Source organism: Cervus canadensis, chromosome 6 (assembly GCF_019320065.1).
Source record: "Cervus canadensis isolate Bull #8, Minnesota chromosome 6, ASM1932006v1, whole genome shotgun sequence".
Taxonomy (NCBI): domain Eukaryota; kingdom Metazoa; phylum Chordata; class Mammalia; order Artiodactyla; family Cervidae; genus Cervus; species Cervus canadensis.
The window spans coordinates 84,190,339-84,205,479 of NC_057391.1; the positions used below are offsets into that span (position 1 = coordinate 84,190,339).

A 15,141-nucleotide genomic window follows, 5' to 3' on the forward strand; every position below is an offset into this window, starting at 1 on the left:
AGTAGGTACCTGGAAATACTTATTCCTTGAATGAATAAACAGAAAATCTAGCTTTTATTATAATACCATTGAGAACTATGCCGTCTTCAGGATGCTGTTAGCTTTCTAGTGATTTCAGTGAAGCATGATTTTCCAGGCCATTCTTTTGTGGACTCGAGGCAGCTCCCCTCACCAGGATCCTGGCTGTTTATTTTCCAAGTGACAATTTGATTTACTATTTTCCTTCTCATCACTTTCAAGGAGCATCTGCAGGCTAGTGAGTGACCCAGGCAGCGTGGAAAAGTCCATTTATTTCTCTGCTGTATCTCTCCTACAGAGCCTGTGGACAAGGATTAGAAATGGCCTCAGGAGGTCAGGTCTCCTGTGTGTGTTTTCTTTTGTGGTGCAGCATTGCTCATAACAACACAATTTGCCGTCTGCTGGTGCACTCTGCGTTTAAGATACCTGTTTGGGGGGTGTGGCAGGTAAAGGATTCATCGTTTGTCCTTGGTGGATGGCTCTGCAGTTTGGTCCATCCCAATGCTTCGGTTGGCCCTGAAATACATTGTAAGGGAAATGGGACTGGAAGAAGCAAGAGGGCAGTCACTTGTGCAGTCCTTTTTTTCTTTCTTACTCAGTATGTTCCTTCCCTAAGTCTAGCAGGAGATGTCCTTAGGTGATGTCTAACAGAATTCCCTCTAGGAAGAAGATTTCTGCTTTTCCCTCATTTTTGCAGATATGGTCCTCTCATAGCCCAACCGCTAACTTGGGGGTCCACACATAGCTTGTAAGAAGCCTTTAGAGGTGGAAGTTGTTCTGTATGTTGGATGCTTAGCAGGTTGAATGGAAAACAGAATTGCATGTGAACAGACTCACACCCATCTGCCTTAACTTGTTCCTTTGCCAGCAAGTGACTCACACGGGCATTTTCCCTCAGGGTGACTTTCAGATGGAGTGGAGATGCAGCCCCTGTAGTGACGAGTAGGATGGTTGTGGAATCGTGGCCTTCTCAAGAAGTTTATTTCTGCTTTCTGTACCCCCCTGCCTTGGGCTTGTGCATCTCCCATCCTCCTCAGGGCTTCTTTGCTTGGGGAGAATTGGGTGATGTGCTAGTTTACAACATAAGACCCTGAAACCTCTCATTGCAACTGCACCCCGGGAGGAGAGACAAAACCCTGCTGAATCTGTGGATCAGAGGAATGGAGTCAGCATGTCAGCCTCAGGACCACCTCCCTTTGTCTGCCAGGGAGGGCAGCAGCAGCTCATATTGTGTTTTGAGGCTCATTAGCTCCAGGGTGGGCCAGGCCAGGATGGCCAGCTGGGGTTATCTTTGCATCAGTGCAGAATAAAGTACCATGCTGCCGCAGAGGTTTATTGAAGGATGAAGAATTCAAAGATGAGAGCAGGGTTTTTTTTTTTGAAAAACCTTTTATTTTATTTTGGGGTACAGCTGATAAATAATGTTGCGATAGTTTCAAGTGAACAGCAAAGGGACTTAGACATACATATATCTGTATCCATTCTTCCCCCCCAAACTCCCCTCCTGTCGTCCAGGCTACCACATACCACGGAGCTGAGTTCCATGGCTGTATAGTAGGGACCTTGTTGGTTATCCATATTAAAATATAGCAGTGTGTACCTGTCCAAACTCCCTAACTATCCATTTTCCCCAACCTTCCCCCACCCCCCAGCAATCATTGTGAATCTGTTTCTATTTTGTAAGTTCATTTGTATCGTTTCATTTTAGATTCCACATATAAGGGATACCATGCAATATTTCTCCTTCTCTGTCTGACTTCACTCAGTAAGACACTCTCTAGATCCACCCATGTTTCTGCAAATGGCATTATTTCATTCTTTTCAATGGGTGCATAATATTCCATTGTATATACGTACCACATCTTTACCTATTCTTCTATCAGTGGACACCTAGGTTGCATCCATGTCTTGGCTGTTGTACACAGTACTTTGGTGAGCACTGAAAAGTAAAGTGAAGTCGCTCAGTCATGTCCAACTCTTTGCGACCCCATGGAATGTAGCCTACCAGGCTCCTCCGTCCATGGGATTTTCCAGGCAAGAATACTGGAGTGGGTTGCCATTTCCCTCTCCAGGGGACCTACCTGACCCAGAGATCAAACCCCGGTCTCCTGCACTGCAGGCAGATGCTTTACCCTCTGAGCCAGCAGGGAAGCCCTTTCTGGTGAACACTGGGGTGCATGTAAAAGAGGAGAACAGTTTTGCCTGTGTCTCTGGAACCTGTCCTCAGGAAGCTTGCTCCTGCTTCCTTTTCTAGAGCACCACAGGTGTTCTGCTCGGGCCCAGCAGTTACGCCCACCCTAGAGGTGTTGGCATTCTAACAGGCTCTCCTAAGTGGTATCTAAACATTCCATTTCTGAGGCTCTTTCTCTGATGAGGGTGAAGAGTGTGATCTCAGTCTGGCGTTTTCCAGCCTGCCCCTACAGGGGATTTTGAGTTGAGCTGGCCCCACTCCCGGATCCCCTGCTTGGGCTCCTGCTGCCTGAGTGGCGCTTACCTGTCATTGTCAGTGGCTTTTCCTTTTGATGGAAGGGACTTCGTGCAGTTGCAAGACATCAGATACAGGGTCAGGCTCCTACTCCTCTGAGAATTTGAGTTCCTGATGGGGGTGGTAGTGGGCTTTGGTGGCAAAAGTGATGGAATGAGAATCAGAGTTCTGAGGTTTTGGAACTGCTCTAAATGCTTCCAAGTGCCTTGGATAACCTATGGAAACTGTGGGTCCCTCTTCCTTGCATTGGTGTACGCATAGCAAAGTAACCTCCCAGACTGTTGAAGAAATACAAAGAATGGTTACGAAAGCATTTGGAAATATATCATATTTTAAAAAAATAGTGAATAGAATCCCCTTTTACTCCTTCCTGGGCTTTCCTGGTGGCTCAGATGATAAATAATCCGCCTGCAATGCAGGGGACCTGAGTTCGATCTCTGGGTCAGGAAGATCCCCTGGAAAAAGCAATGGCAACCCACTCCAGTGCTCTTGCCTGGAGAATTCCCTGGACAGAGGAGTCTGGTGGGCTACAGTCCATGGGATCACAAAGAATCGAACACAGCTGAGTGACTAACACTTTCATTTTTCACTTTACCCATTCCTGACCCGTTCTCACCTGAGCCCTTTCTTGCCCAGTGCTGTGTTCTTGTCCTCACATTTTAACCTCTGGCCCTTGGCTTTCCACGGCTGCATTTGCATCTAAAGTAGCCAAACTTTGGCTTCTTCCTGTGGTCTCCAGGTTTTTAGAATCTCTGTCTAGGTTGTCCCTTCTAGAAACTTTTGCTTCCATTCTTGTCCAGTGAAATGCAAACCTCACTGGGTTATATCAACATTCGGGTTGAGCCAGTTTCAGGCACCCCTTGAAGGAGGAGTTCAAATGTGTTCTGCCTGCTTTTCACTGGGCTCTCTGCCTTCAGCTCTCATTTCTTCCCAGTTCACGCTCAACCCAACAGAAGCAGGATTGCATAATCTTATATTTAAAAAATGCAAATCAGACCCTCCATCCTCTCAGTAAAGTTAGGCATTGGTTCCTCAGGACATTTAGAATAAAGTTCCTATTTCTTAATCTCACAGCCTAAGACATCAAGCTATCAGTAACCACAGGCCCAATTCAACAGAGATATGTATTACTTTACACTTCTTAAGTTCCACAGTAAAAGAAAAAAAGACTATTTTAATCTATTTTGGAATTTTTCAGAGAAATAGAGTTATTGATATATAAATCAGCAGTTGTATTTTTTGGGGGGAGAGAGTAGGAGACAGAACTGAGTAAATGCCTAATAATGCTGTGTATATATCAGTTCTTGGATTAATAAGTCATTTGAAAAATCAGTTTATATGTCTATACAAACTGATTCAAAACCTTGAGTTATACTTATCTTGATTGCATCTAGTGTTTAATCAATTGGACACTTAGAAGTAATGGGCAAACGATTTGTTGTCATACAGGGTTGAGCTCTGCTTTTCATGCAGTGAGAGTAGCATTTTTATTTTAACACTTACGCAATTGATTGTAAACTTTGGAGTGATATAATCTAAATGAATCTACACAGTCCATTAGCCATTTCAGCACCTGCCCTCTTGCCAAGCTGTAGCTTTACACTAAGCCATTGTATGCTGTGTTACGTAATCCCCTGCATTCATTTTCTCTACCTATTTAGCCTGAATATGTACAAGGTGACTGCATTGTCTCTTGAACCTCCTTCTCGGTGTAAACACTCACTATAGAAAACAGATTTGGGGGCAGTATTACATCTTTCTAATGGAGAGTTTGGAGAATTGAATTGGCTTAGAAATGTATTTGTCACTATTTGGTTTGGCACCTTTTAGTTATATTCACTATCAACTTAGTATGGTTTTCAAGGTGATAAGAAAGTGCTTGAGCTTTAGCCACTGGAAGGAAATTAAGACAATTCGGGCTCTTAGGAGAAAAATGTCAGTTGTGAGAGTGTACAAAGGAACGTTTTCTTCCAGGTCCTCAGTCTTTCTCCTGGCAAGCCCTTGTTTGCTCTTTTGAAGACTGGGTCATGCACTGCCAATGCCGCTCCTTCCTGTAAACAATACAGGGGAAAGGATCTGGTGAATTAGAAATGATATGATTTGCTTATCTAGAATACAATTCAGGAAGTAGCTTTCAGTGGTCTATTGTTCACTGCATATGAAGGAGATACATGGTGTCTGGGATGACACTGCCTTCTCCAGTCCAGAGAAATGGTTAAACTGGGGAAACTCATCATTGAATGAAAGGAGTTAGAGGGCTGTCAACTGCTGTAGCAGTTTTCACTGTTGTTGTCGTTTCGCAGCTAGGTCCTGTCTGACTCTTTCTGGCCCCCATGGACTCTCACCTGCCAGGCTCCTCTGTCCATGGGATTTCCCAAGCAAGAACACTGGAGTGAGTTGCCATTTCCTTCTCCAGGGGATCTTCCCGATCCAGGGATTGAACTCACCTCTCTGACTTACCAGGTTCTTTACCACTGAGCAGATATTTGCAAAGTAATATACTCTCAAGGATGCATAAAATCTTCATTGATGAATTTGCATGGGTATTAGCATAAATACATGTGTGATTTGCATAGTTTTTTCTCTCATTGGTTTTATTTCTTATTTATTTACTGTGATGGCCTCTTAATGATGTCATTTTTCTCCTGTGGCCTTCTACATAAAATAAGTTCTTTAATTTTAAATACACTGATTCCAGGAGGAAAAGAGAAACATTTCTTTTGGTGAGGAAGTGTGATTTACGTGGGGGTAGGAGGAATAGGTCTCTGGCTTAGTTTATTCAAGGTTTGGGGTGGTTTGTAAATCAACACATGGGCTCAGTGGAACCATTCCTTCCCTTTGAGCAGCAAGATAAGAGCAGGTGGTATATCCAGAATGAAGGGCGAAAGGTAACTGATATTTGGAGAAAAGTTTAGAGGCAGCAGAAGTCCAGAGTAGGACAAACTGGTTTTGGGCAACTCACTTATTCCTAGTCATCAGTTTCTACTGTAATAAAAAAAAGACTGTTTTAAATCAGGCAATCTCTAAAATCTTTTATAGTGCTAAAATTTATTATTTTGACAGACTCCTTGGTCTAATTATGTGAAAAAATATTAAGCACCACATAGTACATTAAATAATATCCCGGGGCCTTGCTCTTCTGTGTCAGGCCTTTCCCCTTTGAAGGGTACTTGATAATTAATTGAGGCTTCTCTTTAGAAGCCCTCCTTTCCTTGCTCATTTATCTCAGTTCACTGGGCACACAGGTGTAACTTAAATGTTTATAGAAGACACCCAGTAATACACCATGTTGGGTGCCAACGACAGGCGTAGTAGTTGGTTGTGTGTACATTTGCGTTGTTAGGAAGAGAGCTTAGCAGTGATACCTGCATTTGATTTGCCATCTTCTGCTGTAAATCAGGGTCATCTCCGGTCTACTGTACAAAAGAGCTTGTCCAATTGAATTCTAACAAAACTATTTCTGCAGAAAAGGGAAAAGAGAGAATGAAAGTAGGGCACTAGGGCATTGGATGGATGGGCCTGTTTCAAACATGTAGTATAGTGCCAAATATCTACTCTGATTTTGGGAGGATTCATTTTGGTAAAATACATCTGGCATGGGTTACGTGCTGAGTAGTTCTCACTGCTTATATGTGTAAGCAGCACCGTGGTCACTTAGAGGTGGACAAGTCCCTTTTGCTTATAGCAGTGTGTGTGCAAACAGAAATGTGCAGGTGTGTACATATCCCTGAGGCCCTCTGGAAGATATAGGACACACTTAATCTCTTCTTTCATTCTTTGGAGTGTGACGTTGAGGTTCACGTTAATGATGTGGTGATGCTATGATGAACTTAATACTATGTATCAGGTGGTCATCTCTTCACATCATGAGAGTGACTCCTTTACCTCATGATGAGAAAATATTTATTTGACTTTCCTTAAGGAGCTTACCAAGGGCTATGATGGTCGATAAGGATCTGAGTTAAGGTGGATTGGCTTTGGTTAGGTCTAGAAGGAAAAATAGAATTTCCTCAACTTTACTTTGTAGCCCCACCCCACCCCATCCCTCTTTAAAGGGAAACTGCATATCTAAATTTGTATTATTGCTCATTTCCTTTTGTTGAGAGGTGCTTTTGACCAACCCTGATATGAAGTTGTTGTATAGTGGCTAAGTCGTATCCCACACTTTATGAGCCCATGAACTGTAGCCTTCCAGGGTCCTCTGTCCATGGGATTTCCCAGGCAAGAATCCTGAAGCAGGTTGCCATTACCTTTTCCAGGGCATCTTCCCCACCCAGACTTTGAACTCTAGTCTCTTGCATTGGTAGGCAGATTCTTTACTGCTGGGCCACCAGGGATTCATCCACTCTAAGTGGGGTTGCCTGACAGGAGGACAAATGGAAGTGTGCATGCTGAGTGTCTAAGTTATAAGTCAACAAATAATTAAATCAAATATTTTCTATCCTCTTACCTTGGAAAATAGAGCCTCGAAACAACTTGGTTAAGGCAGGTTCACATTTAGCATTTTCAGATTCCTGGGAGTTCTGTTTCGGGAAATATCAGCATAGGCAGAGCTAGCCCCTCTGGTTGGCTCTGTGGCCTTCACCCCTCCTTAGCTCCATCGCTCATCACAGGGGCCTGGTATAAATGCACATGGGTTCCTCCACCCACGTGGCCAAGGTCTGTGTAGACCTGTACAGATAGTTCCCAGGGCTAGTCCTCAGACCCTGAGGCGTGCACACTGACAGGCATGATTTGCCTTCAGAAAGCTAATCCAGGGAAGAGGCCTACACAAGCCCTGGGAACACACTTGGGGCTCTTGGGGTAGCAAATTATAGGCCCCCAGTGTCTAGAATACGGTCCTGAAAGAGAGTCTGGGTCCCAGTGTGACACCGTGTTGGCTGTGTGGACCCCTGGTCCTGTGGAGAGATGTTCCATAGGATGGTCTGACCAGGCCATCTCAAAGAGCTTCAGGGAGCAGTCCACTGGAGTAAAAGAGAAGCATTGCTGTCCAGTGTAATATCAAAGCATATTATCACATTCCATTCTGTTCCCTTTTCCTCATCTGCTCAGTCATTTCCTGAGGTTCAACCTCCTTTTTAGAAACCCTGTCATGTTCCACTGGGAGCAGGACTGTACCATGGAAACCAAAGTTAGCCATGTTACCAATGGATAGAAATCAGAGCCAAATCTTTCAGGGTAATTGATTTTTATGTGTTGGTCAATAAAAGGTACTGGGAGCTAAAGAACACTCTGTCAGAACAGTTAATTATCCATTCTAAACCAGCCCTTTTACAGGCATTTAAATGCTGATGTTGATGTAAAAGCAACATAAGCCTCACTTTACCATTTTGCATGAATTTTCCCTTTAGGTTTTTCTCTGGGAAAATTTGAAGGCAAGGTAGCAAGCCTTCCTGCTTCATCATTTTAGTCTTCTGCCCTTGTGTGAACACACGGCTTCTCTGCTAGCTTTCTTGGTCCTTAGATACAAGCCTGTGGAAGAGGTGAAAGAAGTGTTGTTCTGGCATCAGGCCCCTGGCAGGGGCAGTGCCCTGTAGATGTGTGTGTTCTCTTTGGTATTTGCAAAGACGTGGCTCATGCCAGTCAAGTGTTGACTGCTCTCCCCTTTCCTTTCCCTTGCAGCTCGAGAGGAGAATGTGGCCACTTTCCGAGGCTCAGAGTACCTGTGCTACGACCTGTCTCAGAACCCGATCCAGAGCAGCAGTGATGAAATCACCCTGTCCTTTAAGACCTGGCAGCGGAATGGGCTTATCCTGCACACGGGCAAGTCGGCTGACTATGTCAACCTGGCTCTGAAGGATGGCGCGGTCTCCTTGGTCATTAACCTGGGGTCCGGGGCCTTTGAGGCCATTGTGGAGCCAGTGAATGGAAAATTCAATGACAACGCCTGGCACGATGTCAAAGTGACACGCAACCTCCGGCAGGTAATGGCTGAGGGCAGAGAGTGCCTGGAGGCTCCTCTTAGGGGGCTGGGGAGGGAGTGTGAAGTAGGTGATGGGTTAGGTTACATGGAAAAGGGTAAAGATACCATATGGGTTTGCATTTGTCAAGCTTTCTCCCAGCCTTACAATTTCACAAGGATAATGATTAAAATATGTTTCTCCTCTTACTTCAATTCTCCATGTGTGCTTGTTATTTAAGAAAAAAAAATTCAGTTGTATAGATAATAAAAGTTATAAATACTTTCCTTTTATTCTGCTTTCTTTTTTTTAAATCATCTTCTTGATTACATTTGTACCTTGTATTATTGTTAAATTCAGTTAAGGACAGCATTTTATTTCTATAGCTTGGTAGATTTTCCTCCTTCTCTGAACGTATGTTTTTGTTTTTTAAGTAAGTTAGCCATTGCCATGATACCATAATTTTAATTTCTTCCAGAGAAAGTCTTTCTTTTTCTCTTCCTTTTGATTTACCAGCCCCTCACCAATTTTTTTATACTTTTGTTTTATTCTTTTGGTTGTTGGGTTAACCTCTAGCCTTGGAGTGAATTAGCTGGAATCTTTCTGAATTCCTCTGTTTCTCTGTTCCTTGCTGCTACGTTATTGCCCCTGTCTCTACCTCCGAGACTCTTCAGTTGACTAGGAGGCCTGGAAAGTGGAAGGACCCACATTAAAAAGTCAACTTTGGAGCAGCCTTTCCTGGTTCTGTACGTGCTTGAGAACTCCCATCGCTTGCCGATGCTAATCAGGCAACTCCGTCAGGTGACAACGCTCTCAGAAAACCTTAGCCGAGTGAAGTTGTTTTCTGTTCATAACTACTAATAATAAAACAACAGTAACAATAATAATATTTCACCAGCCCACATCAGGAAACAATTAAAATCACTTCCTGTAAAAGTCAAGGTCTGTCCTGAGTCTGCCTTTTCCAGGTTCTGTTTTCACTTGGTTTTTCTACTTGTGAATTTGTCATTAAACTCAGTTGGGCTGCATTCATCCTTTATTAATCAGAAAGCATTATGTAAATTTCCAGAAGGTGCTTATCAAATTTTCTTCTGCAGTATGATTGATTTAATGCCTCCTGTAGACATGAAGGCATAAGAACTGACAGGTATTTGCATATGTTTTCTGTTTGATAAAAGTGTAACTCCTTCATAATGCTAAATAAATGGAGAAGGCCCACCCACAGCAGAAACGTACAATTTTCGAAACACCCATTTCCACACTTAAGCATGTCAAGGAAGCCCCAGGTTGGCTATTGTATTTTATCTATGGTGCAGTTGCCAAATCATAAGAGTTAGAGTCCCCAGTCATCCTAATACACATGGATCGAACATTTTTGAATCACCATTTTATATTTCTCCTGCAAGGCCAAAGAATCCTATTGCAGACGTTTTCTGTCATCATTCCGCACCTGTACTTAAGGAGAGACCCTCTCAGCTGCCAAGAGAGCCCACGTCAAATGTCCATTCACTAACGTATAAGGGCTTGAAATGTTTGAGCTGCAGGAACTAGACCAAAAAGTAAAATATGACCTTTTGTTGGTTCCCACTGCCCGGTACGCAGTAACACCCTCTGGCATTAGTCAGTGGGGGGGGGAGATTCTCCTGTCCCTGGGAACAGAATCCGGCTGTTTCTCACCAGCTGCTCTGCTTCTATATCTCTCTCCCACCCCACATGCTCCCTTGAAATCATTCTAGAATGATTTCAAATAGCCAGAAAAGGCTCACTTTCATTTCTACTAAAACCACTTCTCTCAAATAGAGTTGGGCCCTAATTCAGTCGTTTACACTGGAATGGGGACAGACTAGCCTGTGATTCGAATACGGGTTGTGCTGTTTGAGTCTCAATAAGCAGAGGAAAGCCACACTGGAGGGTTCTTCTCCCAAGTTCTGAGCCCCAGCCCCACTCCGTGCCCTTGGACAAGCCCCTTAGCCTTCCCACACCAATTTCCGTTTGCGAGACGTTGATTACAGCCCTCCCCAGCCATGTGTGGTGGCGAAATATGCAAAGCACCTCATGTTCCAGGAGGGTTATGAGCTCATCTGTGGTCTGGGTGCTAGACTCGCTGGGACACGCACGACTTACAGGCCGAGCGTGCTGTCCGAAGGTGACCGCCTCTGTCTGTCCCTAAGGATGCAGCTAAGAAGAGCTCTTGAGACAAGGCTAGTGAGGCCCGAGGGTGTTGGGGGCATTTCTTGGCAGAGGGAGTATGAATCTTGTTGAGAAAGTGGATTATTTTTCCCATAAAACACACTTAAAACAATTTTTGAGTTCCCTAGGATATGTTTGAAGGAGTGGGAAGCCCTCGTCTATCTCAATTAAACTTAATCGATTAAACTTCATGAATATTTGATGGCAGCCATGTCTGCTCTTTTGGTAAGGGTGAAAGGCTTCTGTGGTAAAGATTGATCTGAGGAAATTTTATTGAAATTTCCTTACCACATGGAGTAGAGCTTTTTCCCTTTCTTCCTTCTTGGTCATCTACTCATGGTTCTGCTTTGGGGTTAAAGTCAGTCAGCGAAAGTGTTGGTTTGCTCAGTAGCTTTTAGGTTAAGTTTTCAGGGCCAAATTCAGGCTTCCCAGGCGGCCCCTGGTGGTAAAGAACCCACCAACCAATACAGGAGACATAAAGGATGCAGATTTGATCCCTGGGAAGATTCCCTGGAGGACAAAATGGCAACCCACTCCAGTATTATTGCCTGGAGAACCCCATGGACAGAGGAGCCTGCCAGGCTACAGTTCATAGGGTCACAAAGAGGTGGACTTAGCGACTTAGCGCACAGGGCCAAAGGCAGGCACTTGATTGGGGGTTCTGAGTGATGGAGGGAATGTGGATTATTTGTTGCAAACCATCAGCAGGATTAGCACCAAGATAGTAAGGAGTTTTTGTGGGTTTTTTTGCTTTGGTTTGGTTTTTGGTCCATAACCTTGAGTCCAAGGTCATGACCATCACAGGAATTTCTTGACCTCCACATGCCACTTTAATCAAACCAGAAGCATAAAGCCAGGTTGCCCGTCTTTATCCACCTCCAGCCTCCCAGCTCCGGGTGCACTGGCAATTTAACATTTGAAAGCTGTGAAGAAGAGACTAATTGTAGGACTTCTGTAATCACATTTAACTTGCCAGTCCTCTCTGCCACCCAAGCAAGAAATTGCTTCAAAGCTTGAAAGGCATTCCTAACGAGGAATGAGGGGAGCTTGATGCCAACAGTAGGCATTCCAGCAGAGTAAACCAAACAATGACATCATTGGGTAATGAGGAAGACTCCAACTATTTTGACACATTCTAACGACACAGTTACTCTAACCCAAGAGGGCAGGAAAGAGAAGAAAGTTCCCTTCCTGCCTCACAAAGGCTCCCCAAGTCAAAGCAGTTGTGGATCTTTAAATTACTTCTGAAAACAGGGAGTGAGCCACATTGTATGGCCTTCGTTTGCCTGATGTGAATCAGAAACGTTCTAAGCCCTTTTTGTTCTAGGAGAAAGCCATGATCGTCCATGCATGTAGTCAGAGTCAGATGTGAAAAATAAAAAATCCCCAACGTATGGGTGTTTCAGCTCTATTTATCAATTTACTGAACTTCAATGATAAACTTTGGGGGTCTTTTCTTTCAGGAGAGGTGTATTGTATATGTGCTGAGGGTGGGAAGGGCGTGGGGGCAGTGTTCATTCAGAAGAGCCCTTGGAAAGTAAGTATGATGCTAATTCTGACCTGGGTGAGGTCCAGTCTGGTGTTTGGGAGAAGTGAGGAGTTACGGATGACAACGCGGGCTGCAGTTCCTTTCCTGGCTGCGAGCCGGGCGCCAAGGTTTTCCATAGAGTCCTGGTCTCATTGTCTTCCCCCACTCTCTTTTTCTGTGTCGGGTGCCTTTTTTTTGAAAAACTAACCCAAGATCATTCATGCAATGTGTCATTTTACTAACCGACTAATGTACTAACACCCTAACGACTCATCTTTGTTTTTAGTTTTTTTAATTAACAATCGTTCTGTTCACAATTTTTTAATTTCCTTTCTTCCCCCTTTTCCGCAAAGCACTCAGGCATCGGACACGCTATGGTAAACAAACTACATTGTCTGGTAGATATCATTCTTATTGTCTCTTTTTTTGGGTTTGCCGTGTGTTGCCCCCCTTTTCCTCCCCAAACCCCACTTTTATCCTCTTTAGACTTGTTTCTTTTTTTGAATTTTTTGTTGTTGGTGTTGAATGAAATACAAGCCTTTCTTTTTCTTTAAAAAGAAAATGGAAGGGGATGGACCTGTCCTGACAACATTTGGATGACTTTGGTTGGGACAGTTTCCTTTTCTCCACTATTTTTTTTTTCCTAAAAAAAATTTTTTTTTTAAAGAAATATTCTTTGTTTAGCTAAATTCATTTTGGTTTTTTCTTATTTTGCAACTTCCAAGTTACAGACTAGGGACAACTGAGATTTCTGTTGAGGACTTTCTTCTCTCCGTGTCTTCCTACCCCCTCACTCTTCCAACTTTCTTCCTCCCCGCCCAACCCCAAACTCCTGAATCCCCCTTTTTTCATTCCCTTTTGTGTGGCTGTGGATGCCACAGGTGATCTGGGGAGGAAAGTACTCTGCTTCCTGTGTTCCTCCTTTCCCTTCTTCCTCCTTACTTCCCACCTCGGCCAAAGGGAGCTCCGCCAATTGTGTTCTCCATACAAATTCTGCATGGCATGTTCCTGTCTCGTGAATTCCCCATTAGCATCAGAACCTGTCTCCTCATTTTCCTCCTCGCTACTAACAACCTACCAGCCATCAAGCCTACACCACTTTCTTTTCTCTCTCTCTCCCTTTTTTTTGTCTCCACCCTTCTTCATTGTCCTCTCATCCTTCATATATTTTGGGGTTGGGTTTGGACTTTTTCTTTTCTTTTTTTGTTAGTAAGGGAGGTGGTCGGCAGGGACGATGACCCTTTCGTGTTGAGTGTGTTTTCTATCCTCACTTCCTCCTTGCTTTTCAGTTGATTTAGCGCATGTAGGTGTGAAGTGGATTTTGGTTCTTTTCTTTTGTTCTCTGCACCCTGGTCCCACGTCCCTCCCTTCTGTTCTTCTGCCTTCTCTCTTGGCTCCAGATAAGTTTCGCATGGGTGTGTCAGCGTATGGTGTGTGCACGCTTTGGGGCCTCATCTTTTCTCTGCGCCCTCTGCTCCTTTCATGGATGTTGGGTGTATGGGTGCTATTTCTTTCTGGTGGGCATTATTATTATCATTTTTTGGCTCTTACGCCTCATCATTCCTTTCTTTTTGTTAGCATTGCCTTTTTTGGTTTGGGCCATTTCTTTCCTGGGGGGTGGTGATGGCAGTCAAGGGAGGACAGGGGTTGATGTCCTGGGTAGTCCATGGCATGTATCACCCATGACTCATCAAACTCAAGACCCTTTTCCTTCCCTCCCTGAATGCATGTCTGTCAGTGTGGTGTGAGCCCAAAAGGAAACAAATAAAAAAAGAAAAAGAAAAGAAAAAAAAGAAACAAAAACCATCCACAACCAAAGACCAACCCCCTAACAAACCCCATCGTCTAATGTCTCCTTTGCTGTTTCTCATGACCACCGTAAATTACAATCATTCAAAAATAAGCCATCATTTTACCAATGAACCGAGACAAGTGATGTCGTCTGAGGAGAGTTCCATTTTCTAGCCTGACTGAAGAGGGCACTGGGGAGAGCCAGCCGCTCACGCTCAGCTTGGCAGTTCTGAGAAACTCTCCCGGGAGTCTGCAGGCAAACGCCGGAGGCTTGGGCCGCAGGGAGGCAGACCAGAAAATGGAACTTGGCTGCACATATCAAAATCGAACCAAATTAGAAAGAATACCTCACCCAAATCTTACTGAAAGTGATGCCACCGGTAGGGCAAGCCCCCGGACGTTGACAGGACCTTAAGGTCATTGTTGGGATTTCTTTTCTCCCTGTGTCCCTCCACCAGGTGACCATCTCTGTGGATGGGATCCTTACCACGACAGGCTACACTCAGGAGGACTACACCATGCTGGGCTCAGACGACTTCTTCTACGTGGGAGGAAGCCCGAGTACTGCTGACTTGCCAGGCTCCCCCGTCAGCAACAACTTCATGGGCTGCCTTAGAGAGGTGAGTTCACCCATCCCGTTTCACATGCTGACTGTCTGAGCACAGAGGAAATTCCCGGTTCAGTGACTGAATCTGTCCTCTGATCTGTGAGGTCAAAAGTTGCCGGGGTCCAGCCTCGGCAGGATCCAGGGGGTACCCTCAGGATGAACGGTGTCGGAGAGAGAAGACACATGAGACCAGCCTTGATAGGGCCAAGTCTGCGAGGGAGGGAGAGAGGGAGAATGGCCAGACCGGGGTGTGCAGCAGAGTCTGGGAGGGTCTGGCAGAGTCTGGCAATCCTTAATTTTTTACCATAGCTTTTATACCCTAAGTTAGTACATTTCTAAGGGGAAGATAGTTTAACATTACGTCAGCTTGTCCTTCACAAAACCAGGGTGTTTTCTGCATACTTCTTTGTTTATGAGGGTCTTGTACATTATCTTCTGGCCTTGGGGCCTATTAACATTTTATGCAGGTCAGGTGAATGTAAACCTATTTTCTGTTTCTATGGTGACCTTAACTGAAAGGTAGCAGTCTCATAGGGCAACAGTACAGAGTAGAAGTATAACCTTGTTAACACAAAAATTAATCCTTCTGCAGAAGTTGTCAGTTGCGTTTATCTAAGAAGTT

General features: G+C 44.3%; 1 protein-coding gene across 12 annotated transcripts in view; it reads left to right on the forward strand.

Moving 5' to 3' along the window:
- Window positions 1–15,141, forward strand: part of NRXN3 (neurexin 3) — a 1,769,272-nt gene that overhangs the window by 480,955 nt on the left and 1,273,176 nt on the right. For all 12 annotated transcript variants that reach the window (XM_043472668.1, XM_043472663.1, XM_043472670.1 and 9 more), the window contains 2 exons: window positions 8,126–8,427; window positions 14,371–14,532. In XM_043472668.1, coding sequence (XP_043328603.1) covers window positions 8,126–8,427; window positions 14,371–14,532 — 464 coding nt within the window. The remainder of the gene's footprint in view (window positions 1–8,125; window positions 8,428–14,370; window positions 14,533–15,141) is intronic.